The following is a 26759-nucleotide window of genomic DNA, read 5'->3' on the forward strand; positions in this document are numbered from 1 at the left end:
ATGCAATTTTTGTGGAATAGATACAAGATCATAGTCAGTAATTACCTAGCTCTGGGACCAGACATAGTTGAGTTTCTGTCCTGAATTCCTAATAGTTAGCTCTGCATATTTGATTTAATTATTGAAATTCTGTTTTTTTCTCTTTCTTATTTGAAAACAAAGACAGAGGTTAATATTTATTTCATGAGATTGTTGTGATAATATATGAGAGAACACATCACAATTTTTTAGCACAGACTCAAATATTGTCAAAAAACTTCAGTTCTTATGAATATTAATAAGCATTGGGACTAGAAATGATCTTAAGTGATCATCTGATCCAGTTGTTCCTAAATATTACCCAACATCAGAATTTTCTTTGGAGATTTTCAGAAAGGTGAATGTTTGGGCTTCACCTTTAAGTATTTTTATTTTTATTTATTTTTTAATGATTTTTTAAAAAAAAGAAATGACAGCATTACAATTCTTATTACATGTATACGGCACAATTTTCCATATCTCTGGTTGTATATAAAGTATTTTGACACCCAATTCTGGTCTTCATACATGTACTTTGGATGATGATCACATTCCACCATCCTTGCTAATCCCCTGCCCTCTCCTTTTCCCTCCCACCCCTCTGCCCTATCTAGAGTTCATCTATTCCTCCCATGCTCCCGCTCCCTACCCCACTATGAGTCAGTCTCCTTATAATTTTTAGATCTTTTCTGTCATAAATTCTGATGATCAATCAGATTGGGAACTCACTGATTTAATCCAAGAACATAAATACAGAATAGGAAACTGAAGGCCAGAAGATTAAGTACATAATCCAAAATGGCACAATTTAGTGGCAGAAAGGGTATAAATTGTGTTCCTTGAACACAATGGTTTGAAAGTGTTTCTATGGTCCACAATCATCTGGGATCTGGGAACTCTACAGTGGAAAAAAAAATAAACATTGACTCCCAGGATGCACTGAGAATTTATCGGTTTGGTAGAAATTATTTCTGAGAAAAAAAATCATATAATTTAGTTTCTGAACATCAAGTAGATTAAGTGAGACCATATGTTTATTGTAAGTAAATGCAGTAGAGATGAGGTTAAGCCCCATCTTTTTTCATCAAATTCATGGATAACCTTAGGCAAAGGTAACTAAACTTTTTTGAGTTTTATTTTACACATATAAATAATGATGATTATTCAGTGTATTTTAAATTCTAAGAGTTTTCACACAGATGGAAATATTTTAATAAGTCATGTGAACTACAGAGAAATAGACTATTTATGTCATTAATTTTTGTGAAACTCCTTCAGACCTAAAATTGTGTAGCGCATCATGTAAGCGATCAGTATACAGTTGCTGGATTGAACTTGTGGATTAAATAAAGTCAAAGTGGAGAAACTTTTCTCTCGTGTCAAGAAACTTTATGTGGGACGCTGGGTGACGGGGATTCATTGCTGGAAAGGCAAAAGAGAGAAAGTTAACAGAAGCAATTTTCAGATCCATTCTGTCTGTGGTGTCTTTTCTATTCTGCACCCTGATCCACCCTGATCTCACCAGCATGTGGAATGACAGACAGGAAGGGCAGGTCTCCAGCTGGCAGAGCATGAGGAAGAGGCTGACTTGTGCTATAAAACACGAGAACCCACAGATAGCCCTTCAGCTACCCTAAGCCTGGTGTGCATTGCTGTAGACAGACTGTGGAGCTGCCACCCATGACCTGGGGGTGGCAGTTTATGGTTTTTATTAATAATACGAGAACAAGTCCCTGTGGATTATAGAAACGAGCATAACCATGAGCAAGACAAGGAAGAGCAAAATTCTGAACTTCCAGGAGACTTGTCACAGTCTCCAGGCTCTATCTCCCAGCCCTATCAGCTTTCTTCTGGCTGCATAAAAGCCTCCTGATAGCATCTTTCATGTCCTTGTTTCTCAGGCTGTAAATAATGGGGTTGAGGAAGGGGGCGAGGATAACAAAAGTGGCAGCGATTGTTGTGTCCCAGAACACTGAGTAGGTGGCTGAGAATCGCAAATACATGACAGCCACGCTGCCAAAAAATAGCAAGAACACAGCCAGGTGGGCGGCGCAGGTGGAAAAGGCCTTGTGACGACCCTCGGCGGAGGGCATGGCCAGAATCACCACGATGATCCGGATGTAGGACAGGGCGATGACCAGGAAGGAGGCCAGGATCTCCACGGCATGGATGGCATCCACAATGACCACCAGGGAGGTATCTGTGCAGGCCAAGCTTAGCACAGGTGTGAAGTCACAGAAGATCTGATGGATCTGGTTGGAACCACAGAAAGGGAGTGTAGCCATCCATGCAATCTCAGGGAGCACAAGGAGAAAGCCACAGAGACAGGATCCAGCTGTCAGTTGGATACAGAGTCTGGGGGTCATGATGGTTGGGTACCGGAGAGGATGGCAGATAGCTATGTACCTGTCAATGGCCATTGCTGTCAGGACACAGCCTTCTGTGATACCTAATGAGTGGAAGAAGTACATCTGCATGAGGCAGCCAGCCAGAGAGATGGTTTTCTGCTCACTGACGAGGTTGGAGAGCATCTTGGGGATGGTGGTTGTGGTATACCAGATCTCCAGGAAGGAAAGGACACTGATGAAGAAATACATGGGGGTACGCAGGGCAGTGTCCAACTGGACAACAATGACTATCACTAGGTTCCCAGTTATGATAAATACATAGACAATAAGTAAGGGAACAAAGAATAAGAGGCCACCTTCATGCAGATGTGGAAAAATAGAGAAGAGGAACTCTGTAACCATTGTTTGATTCTCACTGGTCATCCATTGTGTCATCTGTAAAGGGAAGACAAGAAATAATGAAACTTTTAGAATTAAAACGTTGATTACCCATTGTAAATTAGTACAACCACCCTGGAGATCGGTACAGAGATTCTTCAAAAGGCTAGGAATGGAATCACCATATGATCCAGCTTTCTTCCCTTCTTGGTATTTACCCTAAAGAATTAAAGTCAGCATGTGATAGCGATGCATGTATACCCATGATTTTTATAGCAGCACAATTCACAATAAGCAAGTTATGCAATGAGCCTAGTTTCCATAAGAGATGAATGGATATAGAAAATATGGTATGTTCACACAATACAGTTTTATCTAGCCATAAAAATAATGAAATTCTGTGATGTGCTGGTAAGCAGATGGAGCGCTATAGCATCATGTTAAGTAAAGTAAGCCAGTCTCAGAAAGTCAAAGTTGGTTCGTTTTCTCTCATGTGTGGGAGCTAGATTAAAAAAGGGAAGTGAAACAGGGTAGGGGATGGATCTCACGGAAACAAAAAGGAGATCAGTAGAACAGAGGAAGGGAGGGGAGGAAGGGAGAGAAAGAGAAGGAGCTGGGGATTAAAATTGACCAAATTGTGTGCATCATAAATATGCTCCAGTGAATCCCACTGTTATGTACAGTTATAATGCATCAAAAATTATTAGAAAAGAAAAATCACTCCTTTTTGTTATCTGTAACTTAAAGCTGATAATGGGATACTTTATGTTAAAATAAAAAGTAAAAGGGGCTGGGGATGTGGCTCAGTGTGAAGTGCCCCTGGGTTCAACTCCTAGCACTGGAAACATATATTTATTCGTGTGTGTGTGTATATATTAAGAAAAAAATTTTTTAAAAAAATTAACAATGCAGACACAATCAGGAGCCCTTCTCCCAATAGTTCTCTATTCACTTTGCCCATCTTTCCCAGCCCTGATCTGTAGCCTCAGTCTGGCTGAAGTGCTCATCTTTAACCCTCTGTCTGTCTTTTCTCCCTGGTTTCATATTAGCATGTCTGTTTATCATCACATGGTAAGTATCCGACATAAGGAAATTCCTTCTCACATTCTCTGCTTTCTCTGTGACTTTCCCTTCTCCTCCTCTGTCACCGGTTGTTGTGATAATTGCTCCAGTCAGGCATCTCTTCTCCAGAACCCTGCACCTGACTGTGGCCATTCTGGATAGTCACTTAACTCTACCCTGAACATCCATCCTTCCTTCAAAAGCCATACCTAAGAACAAAAGAATGCAAATCATTCTGAATAAAAAAAAAAACTCACTTCTAGCACCACAATGGCTGTCACAGGGAGGAAAAAGTGTCAAAAAAATCAATTTTAATGGAAACCAGAACAGCGTCTACTTCTGGGGAGAAAGAACGACTAAACTTTTCGCAAGGCTAACTTGAGTTAGTGACCTTAGTAAGTACTGCCTTGTACCTTGACTATTTTAACATCTTTTCACTAGTATTCTTACCTCAAAGGAATCATTCTTCAAATATATTTTCCCAAACAGGAGTTTTCATGCCTATTTTTTCTAAAAAAAAATTTAATAATAAAACTCAGAACTCTTATCCTGATTATCTCTAATGTGGTTCCAATTAAATTTCAGAAACAAATATTCCTTCTATGTACTTAATAACTTGACTAAATAGGACCAAGATCCTGCATTTCAGTTTTTGCTGATGTCATTAATTTCTTCTATTTTCTTGTGATCTCCTTCTGTTGGAATCCTGGCTGCCAATATCCACTAAATATTTTCATCATCATGGAAGTCTTACTCAGATCCTCTGCCAGGAGTGATAATTCTCACGGCTAATCTTGATAGTGCTTTATTTTTTTTCTCTTTTATTACATTTAATATTTCCTTATTTGAATTTCAAATATTCATATGCCATCATTATCTCATCCAAGTAAACTGAAAACTCTTTAAGGGAGTTTTTATACAGGAGAAATGAACTAAGAGTTCCCATGGAATGGTCATGATGCTAGGGTCTTTATATATTTTACTTAAATATTTTATCTAAGTTATTTCTATCTATGGCAGAGAGTATTACTATTGTGTTACAGATAGGGAAACTGGAAACTAGAGAGAAGTAATTTGTCCAAATTCACATAACTAGGATTCAAATTAAAAACTTAGAAGACAGATCCATTTGTCTCAGAAGTCCACTACCATTTTTTATACCTTAGTGGTGAATACAGATCAGGATTCGTACACCATTCTCTTGGTTTCCAACTCTGAGTACTTCTGTATGTTTAGGACTGTCTTAGGTATGAAGAAAGAGATGGTATGCTTTCTTCAAGAAGTCAGGAGCAGAGTCACAGAGTGCATTGTGAATTAGGGAAATTAATTTATAGAAAATACCTCTTGCCTATTCCCTCAAGTTTTGAGGAGGAAAGGTAGGAGAGACAAACTTTGAAAAGAAATAGCAACAGTGCTCAGCAGAAGGGCAGAACTGCGAGTGGAATGATGTTAGAGACTGGAAGTGTCCTCTGACTGAAATATTCACTTCTCTATACTGTCTGTCATTTTCTGAGCCCCAAACACCAGAGAATGGCCACATTGAGTAGTTATTACAGAAAGCATGAATGCACAGAGCAGAATGCTTCAGAGCTACGGATAAGAGCTAAAAAGTCCAGTGCTAAATAGCTCATAAGTGACTCTAAGCTTGGGTCCCTTCTCACTAGTAAAGTTGCATCTTTATTCATCATTCATACATTTATCCACCTAACACTCATATATATTGATTGATCCTTTGCTATGTGCCTATGACTAGCATAGGTTTAAGGGCTATGTAAAGGTCTATAAACATTATTCTTCCTTCTGAAACACATAAAGGACTTACAGGATTTTCTACAATGACAGATTTTTAGAGTCCCCAAGAAGCTCAGTCTCCAAATATTCCTTATATAATGAAAAGAGACATGACTTAGAATTTAGTCATTAAAAAAAATGCAGTAATTTGCTCTGTGAGTCCCCAGGCACTTATAACTTTTGGAAACTCCCTCAGAATTTCAGTGCTTAAAGAACTTAGATATCAATATCCTTTTCTGTTAGCTGAACATATTTCGTGTTTCAGTATTCTAACTTTAATTACTCACGTAATAAAGTTTTGAAAATACGAGGGGTTACCCCAAAGGGCAGCAGCCAGGACGTCAGGAGAGCCTTGGGCAGGCACAGTAGGGGTAGGCGCAGGTGAGAAGTCTTGGTTAGAGGTTGTTCTTTCAAGAACAGTCTGCAGCACTCACTCACCCTGTCTGGGACCATGAGAATGATCTGCAAAAGCTCTGCAACCACCCGTGTCCCTTCTAGTTTGTTGATGAGGATAATAGATGTCTCTGTAAGGACTATTAGATGTCTCTTCAAGGACTATTTAGAATGGAAAAATAATCTTTCCTGGAAGTTTCTCTCTAGATGATGCAATACCTAAAAGAAAAGGGTGCATCTCACTCTTCCCTCCAAGGGACACATTAGGAGAAAAGTGTCAGCAGTAATTGTGTATTCCCCAGGGTCAGGTTTCAAATGCTTCCTGGGATACAAAGCCTTGTCTCTCATAATTGAGTATTAAACTGAATGCCAGCACCCTGGGTGGCTGAGGAGTTCAAAACAGACTTCAGACAGGTCTTGCTTCTCTGGAATGCACATCAGTGAATGCATTGCTTCCCTCTGTTTTTCACTATGATTTCCATTCCCACTGATAAGTGTGTATATACACACACACACACACACACACACAAACATGAAATATATTATATAAAAAAATATTTTTAGAAGTTTTTAAACCCATTTCATTTGATCCCTTAAAAATCTTTTTGTATCCTTAAAAATCATTAACATGGTATGTTTTCTGTTATACTTAACAATTAAAAAAATTTGTATGAGTTATGTATTCAATAAAGAGTTATTCTATAATTTTAGAAATGAAGGCTTCTGTTTAGATGTGAAGAGTAAAAGAACAAAATATTCTGAAAAATTCTAAGTTCCAAAAAGGTAAATGGTGCATTAAAAATATTTCAAAGTACAGATCCTCAAACAAATTTGTTAAAAAATGTTTATTTGGTTAGGATTCAAGACCAATTAATGTTATTCACCATGTTATCTGATTAAAGGCAAAACTGTATAGTTGTATTAATAAAGAAAATATTTCGGGCTGGGGATTTGGCTCAAGCGGTAGCGCGCTGGCCTGGCATGCGTGCGGCCCAGGTCAGGTTCGATCCTCAGCACCACATACCAACAAAGATGTTGTGTCCACCGAGAACTAAGAAATAAATATTATTAAAAATTCTCTCTCTCTCTCTCTCCCCCTCTCTCCTCTCTCACTCTCTCTTTAAAAAAAAATATTTCATGTACTTCAGCCTCTATTTGTGCTTTAAAAGGAAAAAAATCTTTATATACTAGCAAAAGGCAAAAATCACTTCTAATAGTAAGAAGTCAAATATTTTAAAAGTTATAAATCATACTTATTGCTCTCTTTAAAATAAAGAATAAGACAAGAAAGTTCTACCACAAAAACTAAAAATAAAATACAGATTTTCTTGGAAATAATAAAACACAAAAAACTACACAGCATTAAGATTATAACAAAGAAATAGCATTATTTAAAGATGGTATGAAATTTTACATAGAATCTTCCAGAAGAATATAAAAATAAATTTTAAGAGATTCAGCAAGTAGATCGATACAAACCAATATGTTTAATAATTCAACTATAATATGCCTCTAGTCAATGGAAATTATAATAAAGATAATACCACTTGAAATATAAACAAAGCATTGAACTAAAACCTAAATAAATTGATAGATACCGTTTTAATAAGCAGAGTGTCTCAGTAACATAAATATGCCAATCATAACAAATCTATCTTTAACGTCAGTGCATTTTCAGTCAACCTCCCATTTTGGATAAGGAGGAGCAGAAAAGGTCATTCTGAGGAAGATTAAAATGGTGAGGGTTTTCCAGTTGTATATCAAAGGTCATTATAAAGTGGTATTATAAAATACCAGTTGGAGAAAATAAGTCAATGTACATGAAAAAAGAAACATGAAATTTGACCTATGGTAGAGGAGATAGAGCAGATGACTGGGAAAAAAGGGTCTTAGGTGAAACAATAGTCTGCAGGGAAAGAGAGCAAGCAATGTTGTAATGGTCAATTGGAATTGTTAACTTGATTGGATGAAGAGATGCTGGGGATTATGGGTGTGTTGATAAGGGTGTGTCTAGGAATGAATGGCATGTGTAATAGCCAACTGAAATGGAGACCCTCCCTAAGTGTGGGCAGCACTGTCCAATAGGATGATGGCTTCGATGGAATAAAAATTGGAAGAAAAAGGAAGTGGCAGCTGATGCAAGCTTGATTCTTCTTGACTGGGTTCTTGATTGCTCCTGCAATTGTCTGAGGATATTGAACTCTTGCTTCTTCATTTTCCAAAGCAGACTCTGCCAGTGATTCTCTAGAAGCCTCAAGTCTCAGACTAGGGTAGCACTGTGGACCCTCTGAGGCTTCAGTCTCTTGGACTACACAACCACTGATTTTTCCAGCTCTCCAGTCTGCAGAGTTATGTAAGGCCACCTAGTATGTCCTCTTTTTATAATTGTACTTACTGTTGATTCTGTTCCTCTGGAGAACCTGCCTAATACAAATGTTTAATAAACACTGCTGGAATTTTTCTCTTAACATATGGGGCAAAAATAAAATAAAATTGTATCCAAACTTCATTACGTTTCCACAAAATCGACTACAGATAGTTTAAAAATTTAACATAAAAGTAAAATTTAGTATTTAGAATGAAATTTAGGAGATTTATAAAAAGTAAAAAAAAGTTCTTAATTTAATGTATATATACATACCACAAGAGACTAGATTTCTATCATCCATCAGATAAAAAATAATCAACTCAAAATGAATTGAAGACTTACATAAAAGATGAGAAACAATGAAACTATTAGAAGAACAACTAGAGAAAATTATTCAGGAAATTGGAACAGGCCAAGATTTTTTTGTGTGTGTGATTTGTTTTTAGTACAAAATTGCAGAAGCAAGGAAATAAAAGCAAAAAGACAAGTAGAAAGTCTTAAAAAAAGGAAGCAAATAACAGAGTCAAAGAGGCAACCTATAGAATGGTAAAAAAAAAAAAGGATTTACAAGATATAATTTGGGCAAAGGTTGATATCCACAATACATAAGTAACTACAAAATGCAAATCAAAAGGAATCAAACAATCATTTAAAAATTATAATAGACCTAAATAGTCATTTCTCAAAGGAAGACATAAATGACCAAAAAATACATGAAAAAAATGCTCAATATCATTAATCATCAGGGAAATGCAAATCAAAACCATAAAAAAATACCATCTTGCTCTGGCAAGAATTGCTATGATCAAAAAGACAACAGATAACACGTGGCGGTGAGGATTGTGGAGAAAGGGGGGTCCTTTTCCCACTGTTTGTAGGAATGTGAATTAGTATTACCATCATGAAAAAGAGTAAGGAGGTTCCTCAAAAAATAAAAAATAAAACTACTATATAATCTTGATACAGTGTGTTTTTTGCAAAAGGAAATAAAATCAGAATATTAAAGAGACATACACTCTTCTATGTTCACTGTAGCACTATTCACATTGACAAGATTTCAAGTTAATTTACGTGTCCATCAACTGATGAATTCGTGAGGAAAATACAATATATATATATATATGTGTACAATTGAATAAAAAGGAATGAAATCCTGTCATTTGTTAGAACATGGATGAAATAGGAGATCCTTATGTTTAGTGAAATAAGCCAAGAACAAAAAGACTAGTACTGTATGATCTCACTCATATGTGGAATATGAAAAAGTTTATTTCAATGAAGTTCAGAGCAGAATGTTTGTTACTAGAGGCTTGGAAGAGCAAGTGGGAAGGCAGGAGGGGGAAAAATTTTTCAATGGATACCAATAGGTGCTCATTGACAGAGAGGAGTAAAAAGTACTGGTGCAATATTGCACAATGATGTGACTATAGATAATACTTATTCACTGTTTTACTCAAAAAGCCACATGGAGGTATATTAAACATTTGTTAGTATGAATAAATTATAGATGTTTGAGAAGATAGGTATGTTTTACCTGATTTAAATATTATACTGTTTATACATATTGACACATCACATGGCATCTCTTTACTATGTAAGTGGAGCATATTGATTCAGAAAAAAAAAATAAGACTAGTAAATGGCCAGGAATTGTCTAGGTTCTAAGAGCCAATCATGTTTATTTGATGAATTACAAAAAAAAATATATATTGTCAAATTTTTTTGTTCAGTTTTTTAATTGAGATATATTTATACATTAAAACATTAACAACACCGCTTGATGAGTTTCCTAAGGTATAGACATTGCCTTTTTCCCCCCAAGAATATATATCTCCAGTCCTTTCTTCCCATTTTCTAGAGATAACCCCTATTTTGTTTCCTATCTTATTAGATTACTGAAGATAAAATGGAATCAGAATATATACAGTCTTTTGCCTTCTTTAACTCAAGAACTTAAAAAAGTTTCCATGTTGTTGTGTGAATCAGTAGCTATCCTCTGAAATTTCTAAATAACATTGATTTTAACATTTATTGTTACATGAATATATAACAATTTCTTTCTTTGTCTTATAGTGAGAGGTATCATACTATTTAAAAATAATGCTTTTATAAGTAAGGGTATAATTATTACTATTATAATTAAGGACATATTTTGCTTGCCTATGCATGTATTTGTATATATGCATAACATGTAATATGTATTATACATATTTTTGCCTAATAAAAGAATATAATTTTCATCATAAAAAGACTAATAAACTCAATGATATTAATATTAGTATCATTAATATTGCCATTCACAAATGTCATCATAAAGTGAAGAGATAAGGTACACACTAGGAGTCTCATTTGTAACATGTATACCTTGCAATAATTACTATTCAGAATATATAAAGAGTTCCATCCAATTGATAAGAAAAAATAATGATTAAGAATAAAGAAAAAATATATATGGAAAATGTTCATCCTCAGTGATAAGTAGGGAAATATCCAAAAAATAGCTTATTGTTTTATAATAAATAATTATAAGAATAGGGCTATACAGGATGTTACAAAAGAATAGTAAGAATTAAAAAATGTATGCAAAATAGATAGTGGACAACCCTAGTGAAAAATTTGAAAGTGGCTACTAAAGCTGAGGTGCAAATATGCTACAATAAAATGTTTATAGATAAAGAATGATAAAAAATTCAAATTCATATAAGACAGCAGTGATTTTCTTTTAAAGTTCCAGTAAATTACATGGCCATGAATGATTTTCAAACACATGATGTTGAGTAATGCCTCAAATATGATACTATGTAAATAGGCAAAGCTAAACAGTACTTTGTTTTTTTCCTATGGGAAATGCGCTCAATAAAATAATAAGCACAAAATTCAGGTTAATGGTAATATGTAAAATGGGAGGAAACAGATTGAAAAGGAACATATATTATTAAAGTACTAATAATGTTATCTCTCTTAAGTGGGGGTCACAGGTTTGACCAAAAAAAAAGTGATAAAAGAAATAGAGAAAAAATAAAATAAAAGAATAAGCTACATTTTTTTTTTTTTAGTTTTAGATGGACACAACATTTTTATCTTATTTTTATGTGGTGCTGAGGATCAGACTCAGTACTTCATGCATGCCAGGAGAGCGCACTACCACTTGAGCCACATCCCGAGCCCCTGCATTTTTGACATACATAAGAAAAGGGAGAATAAAGGTAGTAGAACAGCCTCAAGGGCGCAGTGAGTAGAAGAAGGGTTTAATGCTTTGAGATACACATACCTGAACATATTCACAAGCTTACTGGATGACCAGCTACAGAGAACAAACTCAAGGATACATAGCCGAGTAAGATAACTGAAGAAGCTATGTCTCTGCATAAGATGAGACGCGAAGCTTTAGGGAACAAGGGAGGAATGACCTTAAAGAGATGGTAGCTCTCTTTGAGAGGAACCAGAGTGCAGAAGGTAAATGTGTATGGCTACAAATTGGCCTGTCTTTACATCACTACCTGAGTCTTAAACTTGGTTCACTCATTCATCAAATGCTTATTGAAAGTCTCTCCTTTAAATCAACTTTAAAAAAACAATCTAGTCATTCAGAGTCAAGAGTCATTTCTGGTCCCACTTCTTTCTTTTTATTATACATATTCACATCCCAAAAGATTTTTTTTTTAATTTCAATCATATTTTCAAATTCTATTTCCTTTCCGTATCCTCTGCTATTACTCCATTTGATATGTAATACTTTATGCCTATATTTTTTAAAGAAATAAATTTAAGTGTTTTTTGTTTTTCTTCTGGCTTTACCCAGTTGAAGTTAAGTATTAGATATAATTTTTAAAAAGAGGAAAAATTAAACTAACAAAAAACAGAAAAATATCTCTTTTCTTGTATTCTTCACCCGTCATATGAAGGACTTTTCCAATCCCAGGGGTCTCTATGAGCTAGTTCATATCTGCTCATCAATAAATTTTTCATATAATGGAAATTCATCCTTAATTCTTTCTTGACCTCAGTGCCTTGGAGATATCTGCTCTGGGACCACTGAAGCCTGTGAAATCTTATGGGAGCGCTTCCCTCCTGTCACTACTGCTCATGGCCCTGTGGCCCCTGGATCCTTCTGTAGTTCTACTAAGCTCTATCAGGCTGAATCTTCTATACAAGACCTTAGGGTTGTGCTGTGTTCTGCAGCTGTTTTATTGACAAATGGAGAAAATCCTTTGGTCTTAGAACCACATTTTGGTTGTTGATGATTCCTTTCTTTCTAATCTTTCCCCCATCTCTGTTTATATGGCACTTTGTAATAAAAACAATTTTTTCATCCCTTTTGGTGGAAAGAAAAAAACAAGTATCTCTTTGCATCTGATTTCTATTCTGACTTATAAAGTAGCTTCTTGTAGATGTGTGGACCTAATGAAGTGGAAGTGTGGCAAAAAGTATTACCTAATTAAACCCATGGGACTTGCCTTGCTTGCTTTAGGCGCTGGGGAAGATGCTTCAGAAGACAGCTTTTCTCCACTGGGCTCTTCCCAGAGGGACCCAGGGTTGTGGTTGTGGTTATAACCTTCCTATTTGTTGGACTGCAGAACAGTCTATTGGGGAAGCAGTTTTCTAGAAGAGGTAGGTATGAGATGAAAGGTGGGTTTTGCACTTTGGGTATACACACACACACACACACACACACGCACACTGTGTATATGTGTGTGTGTGTGTGTGTGTGTGTGTGTATATATATATATATATATATATATATATATATATATATAGAGAGAGAGAGAGAGAGAGAGAGAGAGAGATTTACTTTTGAACTTAAAAAGAATACTTTGTAGAAACTGTTAAATTTTCAAAAACACATTAGGCAGGAGGAAGTGCCATAGCTCAGGGATTGGGGTGGTAAGTTTGTAAGACAGAAGTAGAGAGAATCATAAAATCAATTCCTGGATAAATTATCTTTTAAATTTTTATCTGGGTTATTAACTCTACGACTCTTCTTGCCTTTAATAATTTCTAGGTTAAATTGTAATGCAAGATGCTTCCATTTTGTATAGAGGAGTCAGGAAAGGTCCTTAAGAATAAAGGAATGCCAAACAACCAATGGAGCTTACTAGCTGAGATGCTGGGCTATCTATTCCCCCATGAAATATGAGTCCTACTAGGTGTATTTTAGTTCACAAGCATCTATATCAAATTGTCTTCCTCTATGCATCTTTTTTTTCCTTATCTTTCCCCCATCTCTGTTTATGTGGCACTCTGTAATAAAAACAAGTTTTTCATCCCTTTGGTGGAAAGGAAAACCATGTATCTCTTTGCATCTGATTTCTATCCTGACTTAGTCCCTAAAAATCTGTCAAGTTTTCCTTTTTCCAGATTTCAATTTTTTAATATCAAAGTGTACTCAGTATAGAGCATGAGACTAGTTTCCTGTTTATTTCCCAATTGCCTCAGGAAAAGGAGAAAAGAATGACTATACGTGTATTATTGTCTGTCATAATAGGAAAATATACTGAGGTTAAACGTACCCTAAAATACAATATAGGGTCATATTATTAATCGTGCTTAGGAGTTCAGATTTAATTTGGAAACCTTTAGAGAGCCAATACCTGAACAAGGTTTTCAGACATTGAATCGACAACCTCTCATTTAAGAACTATTACTCCAGTACCTGAGTGACAATAAACTGGAGTGAGGCAAGTTTGAAAATGATGAGTCCAGGTAAGAGTAATTAACACAAGAAACAATCATACCAAAAATTATTTTTTCTTATGAACATCTATTTTTAAAGTGGAAATTTTATTAAAGAAATGCAAATATTAAACAAATACAAATTTTATTAAAGAAATACAATTGTGGTGAGTTTGAAGAAGCAGGTTTTTCATAATTTTTTTTCTTTGTATTCTAGTGATTCTGCACTGCACACATCTCTCCTGCGGGGATATTTAACAACTTGTGGAGCTATATTAGTTGTCTTCCCTAGGATGGGGACCTGATCTACTGACATGTATGGGGTTGAAGAGGGTGTTGCTCAATATCCTGTAATACAAAGGACTACTTCTTCTCTTCCCAGGTAAAGAGTCATCTGGTTTAGAATATTAACAGTGCCAAACCTGACAAAAGGTGATGTACTTTAGTTAATGAACTCTGTAGTGTGCGTGCAGTTGAGGATATTTGAAGCTCTTGCCAAACCTGCCTCTGGATATGAACTGCTTATTAAAATCTTGCAAAGGTCCACAAACTACTCTTAGAATGTGATTTCTAGATTAGTTTATTTCAAGCATTAACTAACCCCCTTACATTGTAGATCAGATTAAGTTGCATACATATCCCATGGGTCTAGGCTCTCACTTTTTAAGGTAAGTTATATTCTAACTAATATTCCATTGAATATCTTTATACATCACTTTTGTTTAGTACAGTGTATTGAACCCAGGTGTGCACAACCACCGAGGCACATCTGCAGCCCTTTTAATTTTATATTTAGAGACACAATTGTACATCATTATTATATGTAATTTTTGTTTAGACCACACAGTGAAAGGCAGGCTCTAAATAGTTTTAAGGCTCATAATTAAAACTGCCAGTTGGCCACTCGGAAGCATTTATACCAACTTATATGTCTAAATCGCCAACTGTTGCCTAACAGAATAGTTGATAACATAATATGTTATTACTAAAAAAAAAATCATTGGCAAATTTGACAGAATTCCATTATAATTTGCAAAACAACTGATGACAAAATGTTTTTTTCAATAGCTACTTTCAAAGCTGTTCAGCTGGCTTAAAAGGAGTTTCTATTTGTTCTTTGAATATACTTGGAATTCTGACTGTGTTTTATTCCTTCAGCCCACAAGGGAAACCACTGGAAATATGGACCAGGAGAATCAGACAATGGTGACTGAATTTTACTTCTCTGATTTCCCTCCGTTTGAGAAAGGCAGCCTCTTATTCTTCATCCCTTTGCTCTTTATTTACATGTTCATCATCGTGGGAAATTTCATAATCTTCTTGGCTGTCAGGCTAGATGTCCGCCTGCACAATCCCATGTACTATTTCATCAGCGTCTTCTCCTTCCTGGAGATTTGGTACACCACGGTGACCATTCCCAAAATGCTCTCCAACCTCGTCAGCGAACAGAAGACCATCACGCTGGTTGGCTGCCTCTTGCAGATGTATTTTTTCCATTCACTCGGGGTCACAGAAGGTCTCGTCCTCACAGTGATGGCCATCGACAGGTACGTGGCCATCTGTCACCCCCTCCGCTATGCAGTCATTATGACCCCTAGGCTCTGCATCCAGCTGTCCTCTGGCTCCTGCATCTTTGGCTTCCTTATGTTGCTGCCAGAGATTGTGTGGATTTCTACTCTTCCCTTCTGTGGTCCCAAGCAAATCCATCAACTCTTCTGTGACTTTGAGCCTGTGCTGAGCTTGGCATGTACAGACACTTCCATGATTCTGGTTGAAGATGTGATCCACGCCGTCTCCATCCTCACCTCCATTTCTGTGATCACCCTTTCCTATTTAAGAATCATCACTGTGATTCTGAGGATTCCCTCGGGAGAGAGCCGTCGCAAGGCTTTCTCCACTTGTGCAGCCCACGTTACCATTTTCTTGCTGTTTTTTGGCAGCGTGACACTCATGTATCTGCGCTTCTCTGTCACATTCCCACCACTACTGGACAAAGCCATTGCATTCATGTTTGCTGTTCTCGCCCCATTTTTCAACCCAATAATCTATAGTTTGAGGAACAAAGATATGAAAAAAGCTATTGAAAAAATGTTCTGTTCTCAAAACATGTTCAGTGTCTCTGGGAACTAGTGGGAATTCACCCTGATCTGTTGAGAGAAATCATCTACATAAGTTCAAAATGCTAGCAAATTGGTTTCTAAAATTACTGTAGATTTTTAGTGCATGTTTTGTTTTTATGTTGCTGATTGGGTGTTCTTTCCAATTTTCCAACTTAAGAACGATTGTTGGATCTCATAGAGGAAGTCTCCTGCAGATGTACCTCTCCTTTTATCATTCACAGATTATAATGAATATTTGCTCTGCTTTGCAACCACAAATAGTGTAGGGTCATCTTTTAGGAGTCAATGAAGATTCCTGGCCTAAGCAAGAATCATGTGAATGATTTGCATTCCTCAATGTTTCTCTTTTGCACTCTTTCATCCTGTTCCCTGTTGTGAATATAGGTTATTTTTGTTTCACTTAAACATGTTAATGAGATGCACATCAATTTTTGCTTGAGAAAGAAGTCTGCCTTCCTAACATTCAGCCCAGAGATCTTTTTTCCTCCTTATTCTGAGATAACACCAATGATTATGTGGCACATGGTGTCATTGATTTTGTGATGTTTGCATCATGTGGCTTTTATTAAGACCTTGTGGGTTAATTTTCACATTGTTTTAAAGGTTCCAGAACAAACATTCCTGGACATTTCAAGATCAAACACACACACACACCACATGCTTGAGACCAAAAAAATATATATATAAATATACAATTATATAAAGATATACAGTTATATTTTGGTATTTTAAAAATACTATTATTAGTACACTTACCAATGTTCTCTGTTATGTTTTATGTTAAAATGTCATACCAGTTTCATACTTTGATGTCTTTGTTCTCATTATATTTTAGCTTTGACATGTTTGTTCCTTCCTTCTCTGCTTTGTAACCTGTACTGATCTATTAAAAAGTTCACACACATTTAATTATTGGTGATACATGTGTTTGCCTTCCTCTCCTGAAACACCACTAGTAGTTTTGGGGTGGAGTAAATTGCCTGGCTCCTGGGGATAGAAGAACAAAGACTAAGGGAAATTTCCAGAGCTATCATAGGATTCAGCGAGAGGTGTGGGAAGAAGAAAGGTTTCAAGAATGGATATCAGTAGTATTTGACCCAAGAACACCTCAGTCTGCTGCAGTCAGTCAGGTAGATAATCTTTGGACTCACTTAGGAATGGCTAATATGGAAGAAAGACCTTACTCCCAATTTCATTTAGCCTCTGACTCTGTTTCATGGCAGGCATTGGGGACTCTTACCTTTTTCCTCTTTCACTCCTGTAAAATAAAATTCTCTCCTCCATCTGTATGAATATTTTGGTACTCATAAGTAAACACTGTGATGAAGAAAATTATATAAATTTCTTCTTTTAATAATTTAAATTTTAGAACACTTTTAACCCTTATAGGGTGAAAATTATATTATATAACATAAAATATTATATGGCAGACCCCAAACCATTTCCATGTTTCAATACTGTGATTAAATGGTAAGATTTCTAAAGTAGACTTAAATGTGTACATTTTTGATGATAAATCTGATCTCCAAGAAACTGGTTTTTAAAATTCGAAACTAATTACAAATATGACTAGAATTACAAAGTAGAGAGTTAGTATGGTGGTCCATTCATATAAGCCCGGGGACTCAGGAAGCTGATGCAGGAAGGTGACAGGCAAATTAGACCCTATCTCAAAATGAAAAATAGAATGGATGTAGCTCAGTGATGAAGCACACCTGGGTTCCATCCCTAGTACTGGAAAAAAAATTACAAAGAAGAGCTGGACAAATTATTTTAATTCCAGTATACAAATAACACATTTAAATATTTAAACACTAATATTGAATGTTATCACTAAATATTTCTATAGATAGCTCCAAAATCATGCTGAGTTTAAAAAATGCTAACCCACTGAGGCAATAATTCCATGACTCATTTTTAAAATTCATGCAGCAAGTATTTAAAAGGCTAATATGCCAGGTATTATTTTAGGTTCTTGAAATACTACTGACAGAACATTTCTTGCCTTTGTTTACCTAATGTTTAAAGGAGGGAAGTATTTGGAATAAGCTAAAATATTAGAAGATTACCAATTGCACAAACTTATGTTCTGTAGGAAACAGAAAATGAGCAGAAGTGGGAAATTAGGGAATAGCAAAGAAAACATAGCAGAATGAGTATCTAGAGTAGATAGGGAATCATCCTTTTAAATAGATTAATTCATTTGGACCTCATTGAGAAGCCCACATTTGGACAAAGATTTGAAGAAAAAAGCTAGCCATAAGGATACAGGGAGGGAAAAAAAATCTAGGAAACAATATAAATAGGGGGGAAAATTCCCTATGGTGAACAGCACTTGGATTGTTGAAGACATCAAGGTGTCCACTGTGGATGACATGGAGTATAGATGGGTATGAAAAACTAGAAGATGAGTTCAAGGGAATAAAAGGGAAAGGGATGAGGTCGGGCCTTGAGAGCCATTGTAAGGGTTAGATTCTCTTAATCTGAGGATTTAGGTGCTATTGGAGAGTTTGAAGAAGAGAAGAGACATTATCTGGTGTAAGTTCAGCAGAATCATACTTGATTCTGTGTTGAGAAAAGAATAAATGAAGGCAAAGTTGTAAAATGGAGACCTTAGGGAGCTATGGCAATAATCCTGGTGAGAGATGATGGTGATTCTGATCAGGAGGGCAGCCATGGAGACGGAGAAGTGTGGTCCACTTTTAGACATAGATTAACAGAGCAGACAGAATTTCTTGAGAGATTGCAAAGAAAGAGTGAAAAAGAGAGAAATCAAGAATGACCAACCAAAATGGTGGAGTTGCATTTAACATAGAGAACATTGTAAGAAGCAGCTGTGGGGGAGGAAGGATATCAAAAGTTTAGTTTTGTATATTTTAAGTTTAGCTAGACTCTTAGACATCTGATAAAATGTCTTGTGGCCTATTTTATGAGTTTGACACTCAGAAATGAAGGCTGGTATGGAGATGTATGGGTGAATCATGAGCCCATCTTAAGTATTAAGTCCATGAGACTGGGTGAGACTACCAAAGGTCTGGGGCACTCCAATAGTACTAATTTGAGGAAAACATAAGAAATCCGAAATTATGCTTCAATAAGAGTGAATGATAAAATACAAAGGAAAGCAAGTCTCCTAAAAGTCAGGTGAATAAATTACATGAAGGAAGAGAAAGTGGTCAACTGTGTTAAATTCTGCTAATCATCAAGTAAGATAAGTAATGAAAAGTGATAATTGGGTTTAGCATCAGTGGTCATTGTTAAACTTATTAAAAGAACTCTGAGTGGAGTAGTGAAGCCAAAATCCTGACTAGAGTAGTTTAGTAGAAGGCTAAAGAAAAATTGGAAATTTTAAGTATAAACAACTATTCCATAGAATTTTATAACAAATGAGAGCAAAGAACTGGCATGATATAAAACAAGCAGGATCACTAAAATACTTTGTTGGCTAAGATCCAAAATAAAGAATAAAATTGAAATCGTAACTTAAAATGTGAAGACATAGGTTTCCACATTCATATTTCTATTTATAACAAAAATATTTTTACAAACAATATTTACACATACTTTATGTGCTACTTTAAATCCTTTCTATTTTTCCTCATCTTGTTCATTAAAAACATTTGAAGTTATTTAACCACTCACTAATGGATTGTGACCCTCAATTTGTAAACAAAATTAAATTAGGTCTTTAACTCAGATTATCTTTGTATTCAAATAAAATGGTTTCTATTTTTAACTTTGTGTTTTTCCAGGATTTCTAATTTATCTATAATAAAGTATTGCATTTTATTAAAAGCCAATCTTTGGTTTTAAAAACATGATCATTTAAATGTGATGAAGAAGATACATATTCTCTCACAGTGGAGGTATGATATTCAAGTAGTATAATCCTATCTAAGTCAATTTAGTAATTTGAATCAAAAGAATTATATATATGGATATACATTTAGATGTAGACAACAGAGAGACTTTTTCAGTGATGTAAGTTGAAAACTGAAGATTAAGAAGAAATTAACCAAAATACATGTAAGTTAAATCATGTTTGCAAATGTCCTGAGGTTGGAAACATTGAGTGCATAATAGAAACCAGAAGGAAGGAGACTTGTGCAGATGAGGCTCAGTGAGCAAGAGTCCTAAGATGAGAGCTAAGGGTCGAATGTGAAGAACCATGTAGGTTATTTTATAAGATATTGGGGTTTAAGTCAATCTACAAGTGAAGACATTGAAATTTAAGTAAGCAATTATATTCTTAGAATAACATTCTTGATATGAATAGTAGATTGTATTGTAACAATAGTGGAGGTAGAAAGGATAATTTAAGAGACTTTATCAAGCTATCTTTTGCTGTGGAACAAACCATCCTAAAACTTAGTGGCTTAAAACAGAAATTGTCTCATATTTCATGGGTTGGCAATTTGGACCAGAATTAATGGTTGGGTTTTCTAGTCCTTGATCACTAAACTCTTTGATCAGGAGTCAGAAGCAGGCTGGGCTGGGAGAAAATGGGCTAAGACACTTGCATTCCCTTCATGTGGTCACCTGATGACTGGTTAGGGTATTGAGTTTAAATGTGCAAGACCTCTTGAGGACTTGGCTCAGGACTGGCATGAGATCCCTTCACCCTCACTGGCAAATGGAGGGGAAGGAAGGGAGTCTATTCTCTGATGAGAGGAGGTATCAATACACTTTGCAAGGAGCATAGATAGAGGGAAGAGTTTGTGTTAGCCAGTTTTTGTTTATTTGTTTGTTTAACATAGAGATTGGTGTCTTCCCATTCTGTTAAAATATACATTGGAACCATTGAAACTAATGTATGTGTGGGTTAAAACAGTGGGGAAGTGATGTATATTTAGAATTTGTGATAAAGAATATATTAAGAAAAGTAAACAAATTTATTATAACATTGCCTTTATATAGTCAAATTTGTTGCTATGAAAATTATAACTACTGTATCCATATATCCTGTTGGATAGAGTAAATACTTCAACGGAGATGCACACTTTACTAAGACTCTTGGAATTCTTTACACTAAGGAGAATTAATGAGAAAAAATTCAGAGGCGGTTACAATTAATTAAGCCCTGGAGAAATGAGGTTGCTTTATTCCCTGATTATCTTGGGGAAATACCTCAGTAGAGAAGTCTTCCCAAGGAAACTTTAGAAACAGGTATAATAGTCTTTGCTGCTGAATTGAAGGGACTTAAACTGCATAAACCCAGGAAAGAGAGGGGACTTCATTGTCTGCTGGAGGTAAGAGAAGAATACCTAGAGCTGCAAGATATAGATAAACCAGGTGTCAAGGAGAAGGTCAATTGCCTACTAGATAAAGGAAGAAGCACACTTTGCTAGTGCTTCTTCTGTTATTTTAAGTGACAATATTTGGAGCATACTTGAGATTGCATGTGGCTGAATGGAATTGGTATCAGGGGAGGAGACACAGGATTAGACATCAGATATAATATTGTGTTTTGAGTGGCATGATAGATGGAATTATAAATATGTTTAATGACATGGTATTGTTCCTCTATACTCAAACCCTCAGCAGTTTCTAAATCAAATTATGGTACAGGAAGACAACACTTTACACACTGGCTTCAAATTCCAGACAAATATATACAAACCGGTAACATCTCTTCTGCAATAGTTAGAGATTAGACTTATCAGTGAAACCTATTACTACTGATAGGTACTGATTCAAACAAAATATAATCTCTAACTATAAATCAATTTTTCTTTCCTACCTTTCTTCTTCCCTAAGGAATTGTGTCAATTTATTTCTCTCTTTCCAGTGTGGAACAGATAAACTTCAAATTGGCATATTAATTTCTAGAGAGTAGAACACTGATTTTGCTAAAACATAGGCACCCCTATTCCATTAACAGGTTATATCCAGCTACCTTGGGGACATAAATAAAAAAGCCAGTAAGGTTATAACTTTGACAGCTTTAAAAAGATCCCAAGTGTCTCAGTTCTCAGGAGTTTCTAGTAGTTGTTTCTATACTGATTTGCAAACGGTCTTAGTGTAAATCTTTTTGGCTTCTACTTTGGATCACTTTGTGTATGTCTGCAGAGGCCTCCTGTCTGGGCTCTTAGTTCAGGAACCAGAGGGGTAAAGGGGATGGAGAAAAAAGAAATAGACACACATAGAAAAAGCTGGGACCAGGTGGTTCAGCCAACCCCCTAATAGGGGAAGACTGACACCGAGCTAGCTCAGCATATTTATTATATAGGTTTTTTCAGCAAAAAGTTATTTGTGAGAAAGTTTTAGTAGGCAGTCTGAAGAAGGCATTTTTGAGACATTGAGGTCATCTTGTCATGCCCAGAATTCCCTACCCCAGGGAGTTGGTATCTGAATCCATGTGTCTGTTAGAGCCATGTGCCTTGGCATGTAGCCACCCATGTCAGGTGTTACCATAGCAACCTGGGCATCTGGACTTGCCCCTTTGCACAGGTAGCTCACAGCGCAAATGTAGCCATGAGAGTGAGACAGGCCATGAGGCAGGTCACTACATATGTCCACTAGGAACTCAGTAGAATTGAAAAAGGGTATTGAACTGATAGGGTTTAAAGAGCCAATTAAAGCCACAAGGAGCCAAAAGGAAAGCTGATCGTGAAGTCTAACTGCTGTGACATGAGCAAGAGGGCTAAAACCAGAGACAGTGTCCACTCTACTCTTCCCTTTTTGCCGTGCATGGGCCAGGTTCAACTGCAGCTGCAAGTGTTGTCTAGCTGTGCAGAGAGCTCTAAACCAAAAGCTGCAGCAAATTTAGGGATTCTGATGGGATGGGAAATAGAAGGCTAGGAATATTAAAAGCGCTGCGCTGAGTTAAAGTGAGGAAACCTGTCTTCAAACTTTCCCTTCTGGCTTCTATAAGAATTGCTCACAGATACAGAAGATGAGGGCCTTGGTCAAAGGCTTCAGAGGAAAAGACTTAGGATGAGGCTCTGAGCCCAGGAATACAAATATGCAAAGAGCATGTACAGCAAGGGAGGCAGCACAGGTCCTTGACCACCATTCCCTTGGGAGCAGTGTAGTGGCCACACAGCAAGTCTGGAGTGGGGAGGGGAGCCTTCCCCCTGAGCCTGCCAGGTAATCCTTTGCCATCGCTGTGGGTCAAGTCTGAAAAATCATATGTAGGTTTTTAAACAGGAGCTTAGACTCTGCAATCCCAGCTTTTGATTTCTTAGGATCTGAGTGAGAAACATCAGTGACCCTATCATGGACCTGAGTAGGCAGATGTGAAGGGCTGGGACAGAAACTGGGTAATTAGCAGGGGTAAGAGTCGACCAAGGGACCAAGGCCATGATTAAGATCATTCTAAGCAAGATGATTAGATTTTCCTGGAGGATTGAATGGAAGTCCCTAAGGTCACCAAGCTAGGAAAAGATGCTCTACGGCCTACTTGGGTCTACCTTAGGAAACCAGGAGTTTTTTTTTCCTCTTCCCTTTCTATTTGAATCCCTTTTACTTGACTGAGACATGAATTCAGGCACAAAATCACTCTGGTCAGATAATCTGAAGGCCTCTGGCATTGAGGCAGTGTCAGGAGATCCAAGGGTGGCACAAAACAAGCACCATCTCAGAGGCATCCTGATAAACAGTTATCCACTTTAAGGCACTCAAATGGAACATATGTTAATCAGGCAGTCAGGTTAATTGGGTCTCCCTTCCCATCCTGGGGACCTCCTGTCTTGGGGTTTCCAGGCTACACCTAATAAGGTAGTTTAGTTCTTCGTTCCAGATTGACTGTGAATTATAAAACAGTGAATTATAAAACGTCTTGCTTGTCTGCACTATTAATCTGTCCGTCTCACAAATGTGGATGATATCTGCACGTGTTTCTTTTGTGGAACACATAGGAACTGAGGTCATCCTCAGTCACTGCAAAGTCAGAGTTTTCAGTTCACAACAGCTTGAAAACACTGCATGGGGAAGTATTGTTTTTTTTTTTTTAAGAGAGAGAGAGAGAGAGAGAGAGAGAGAGAGAGAGAGATAGAGATAGAGATAGATATAGATAGATAGAGAGAGAGAGAGAGAGAATTTTAATATTTATTTTTTAGTTCTCGGCAGACACAACATCTTTGTTTATATGTGGTGCTGAGGATCGAACCTGGGCCGCATGCATGGTAGGTGAGCGTGATACCGCTTGAGCCACATCCCCAGCCCAGTATTGTTTTGTTTTTATAGAAAGGGAGGAAAACTTTAAGACCAAGTCCAAAAATTAAAGATCTTCGATGTCCTCCATCTCCCCAGTGTTTCTACAGGTCCTAGGTTTCAATTTGTTACCAGTATGCCTCATATACTAATCAAAATTTTGTATTAAAAAAGTTACCCTTTGCCCTAGGCTGTGGTACATGTGTGTAATCCCAGCAACTTCGGAGCCTAAGTCAAGAGGATTGCAAGTTTGAGTCCAGCCTCAGTAATTTAGTGAGGCTGTAAGGAACTTAGTGAGACTCTGTCTCAAAAATAAAAAAAAAAATTAAAAAAAAAGAGGTATGGATGTGGCTCAGTGGTTAAGTGTCCTGGATTCAATGCCCAGGGCCAAAAAAGAAAAAAAAAATTAGCCCTTATTTTTTACTTAGATTTTTTCCAAAGGATTCCATTTCAGAGTTACCAACATGTTTTTATATGACTTAGCCAGAAAAACTCATCATGTTTAAGGGTTAGTTAACACAAACTTTCTATTTTTTAAAGAATTTCATAATGTATTTACAGTCTCCCAACCATCTCCATTTTAAGGGCCATTTAAGTCTCTCATCTATGTGAATCTTTAAAATAAGAGTTTTCAAAGGTCTGGAAAGCCCTGACTAGATCCCCCACAAAGACCAAGGTGTCAATAACTGTTTAAGAAACCTATGGAATCGAATTAAGGGAAAAATAGTGTGGCAAAAGAATAACAAAAACCAGAAGGGCCCTTTCAGAGAATTGCTGCCCTCTGACTGACTGCTTTTCTGAGAAATGCAGCCTAGCCTGGGGTGAATTCATCTTCTCCCACCACCAGCTCCTTACGCCTGTTCTAGAATTTTCTATTAAATCAGTCAATTAGTCTTGCTACTGGTATGATGTGGAATATGGAGAGTCCACCCAACCTCTGATGATTGGGCAGAAACTGGATCTAACATCAAATGCAATGTGCCTAGAAAAAGTGAACAGAAATCAAGGTGACCATGGAGGGCCGCAGTGTGGCTGAGTGAGGGGAACATGTTGGGATGGCTCCACCAAATCCAGAGAAGGTGCTAACTGTTGTCAGCATCCAGAGAAGCTCTCTGAATGGGACACTTTGATTACCTGCCAAGAATATTCTGGCCTATGAGATTGAGAATCTGTCTGTGGGCAGCCTTAGCCTTAGCCAGGATCTGAAGGCAGGACAGCTTTTCCTGCTGTTTTGGCAACTTCTGATGACATTGGCAGCCCACCTAGGTGGATCCAGTCTGGATGGTGTCTGTTTTCAGGGGCCATCCTGTCATGAAAGAAAGAGGTGACCATGTGCACTTCCGCTTGCTCTGGGGCTGAGGACAGTTTAATCTCTGCGATGAGCTGACAAGTGCAGTCGGATTATTGTTCAAGTCCCCTCACCTTGTTAGCAGAAGCCTCTCTGGTGAGCATTCACAAGGGTGACAGAAGGCTTTGGAACTGTTTTCTGTCTGAATGTCTCATCCTCACATGGGGACTTGGGTCATCAGACCTAGATGTTCCATTGACCCCACAAGTAGCCAAGCTAACAGCTAAACTCTGTGGATCAGGGAAGTTTGCAGTTGTCCATATGTCCCACTAAAATGGCCCAAATTTCAGCAATTCTCAGGGATTGGGGCAAAGACGTACACATATAAAAACACACTGATACTCATCATAAATTTAATAGTAGGAAACGTAACAGGGAAGATTAATGAAGCTCAACGGGACCCACTCATGTCAGGCATGGGCAAAGATCTGGGTGGTGGCAACAGAACAGAATGCACTGGGTTTTTCTTCATTTTGGTGACAGTGGTTGTGGGAATCATAGCCACCTGTGCCTGGTGAGCTAGATCGCTTAAGAAGTGCAATGTTCTTTTTTCGATTGAACTTTAACTTTGGTTTGGAGCACGGGATCTCCCAGGGACAGAAGGAACAGAAGAACATCCGCCTATCCCTTAACTAATTTCTCATGGAAACTCAGAAGCCACTGGGTGGGACCCTCTAACACATCCTTAAATCCACAAAGAAGGAAGAAGGTTAGAGGGAACAGGACTCTTGTCAGTTGTGGGAGGCATAGGTCAGGATTTGCTCACATTTTTTGAGAGAGAAAATGAAAGGGAGCAGAAGACCAATGGACAGCTGTCTTTTTCTTTTTCTTTTTCTTTTTCTTTTTTTTGGCTTATTTGTCTTCAGGAATTTTTTTTTAAATTTTTATTATTTTTAAAAATTTGTTCATTTGGGCTGGACTTCTGGGGGCTTGCGTACAGTCCAGCCAAATTTCCAAGCTGTTTGATCTTTAATCTGAACTCAGTTGGGGAGTCAGGGACTAAAGAGCAGGACCCAAGTTCTCCCTCAGAACAAAATATTTATATAAACAATTCACTACCCTCCGCTAAGAATGCCCCCTGGTTTCTATTAGAACTTCTCTAGACC

The 26759-nt window shown here is 37.0% G+C and overlaps 2 protein-coding genes across 2 annotated transcripts; one reads left to right on the top strand and one right to left on the bottom strand.

The window, feature by feature from the left end:
- Positions 1-1841: 1841 nt before the first annotated feature.
- On the bottom strand, positions 1842-2801 carry Or6k6 (olfactory receptor family 6 subfamily K member 6). Its single transcript, XM_005339397.2, has one exon. The coding sequence runs from the start codon at positions 2799-2801 to the stop codon at positions 1842-1844; it is 960 nt and encodes a 319-aa protein (XP_005339454.1).
- A 12406-nt stretch (positions 2802-15207) lies between these two features.
- Positions 15208-16177, top strand: LOC101973019 (olfactory receptor 6K3). Its single transcript, XM_005339398.2, has one exon. It carries the CDS (start codon positions 15214-15216, stop codon positions 16159-16161), a length of 948 nt encoding a protein of 315 aa, XP_005339455.2. The 5' UTR covers positions 15208-15213; the 3' UTR covers positions 16162-16177.
- Positions 16178-26759: the final 10582 nt, after the last annotated feature.

The sequence above is a fragment of the Ictidomys tridecemlineatus genome, chromosome 11 (assembly GCF_052094955.1).
Source record: "Ictidomys tridecemlineatus isolate mIctTri1 chromosome 11, mIctTri1.hap1, whole genome shotgun sequence".
NCBI lineage: Eukaryota > Metazoa > Chordata > Mammalia > Rodentia > Sciuridae > Ictidomys > Ictidomys tridecemlineatus.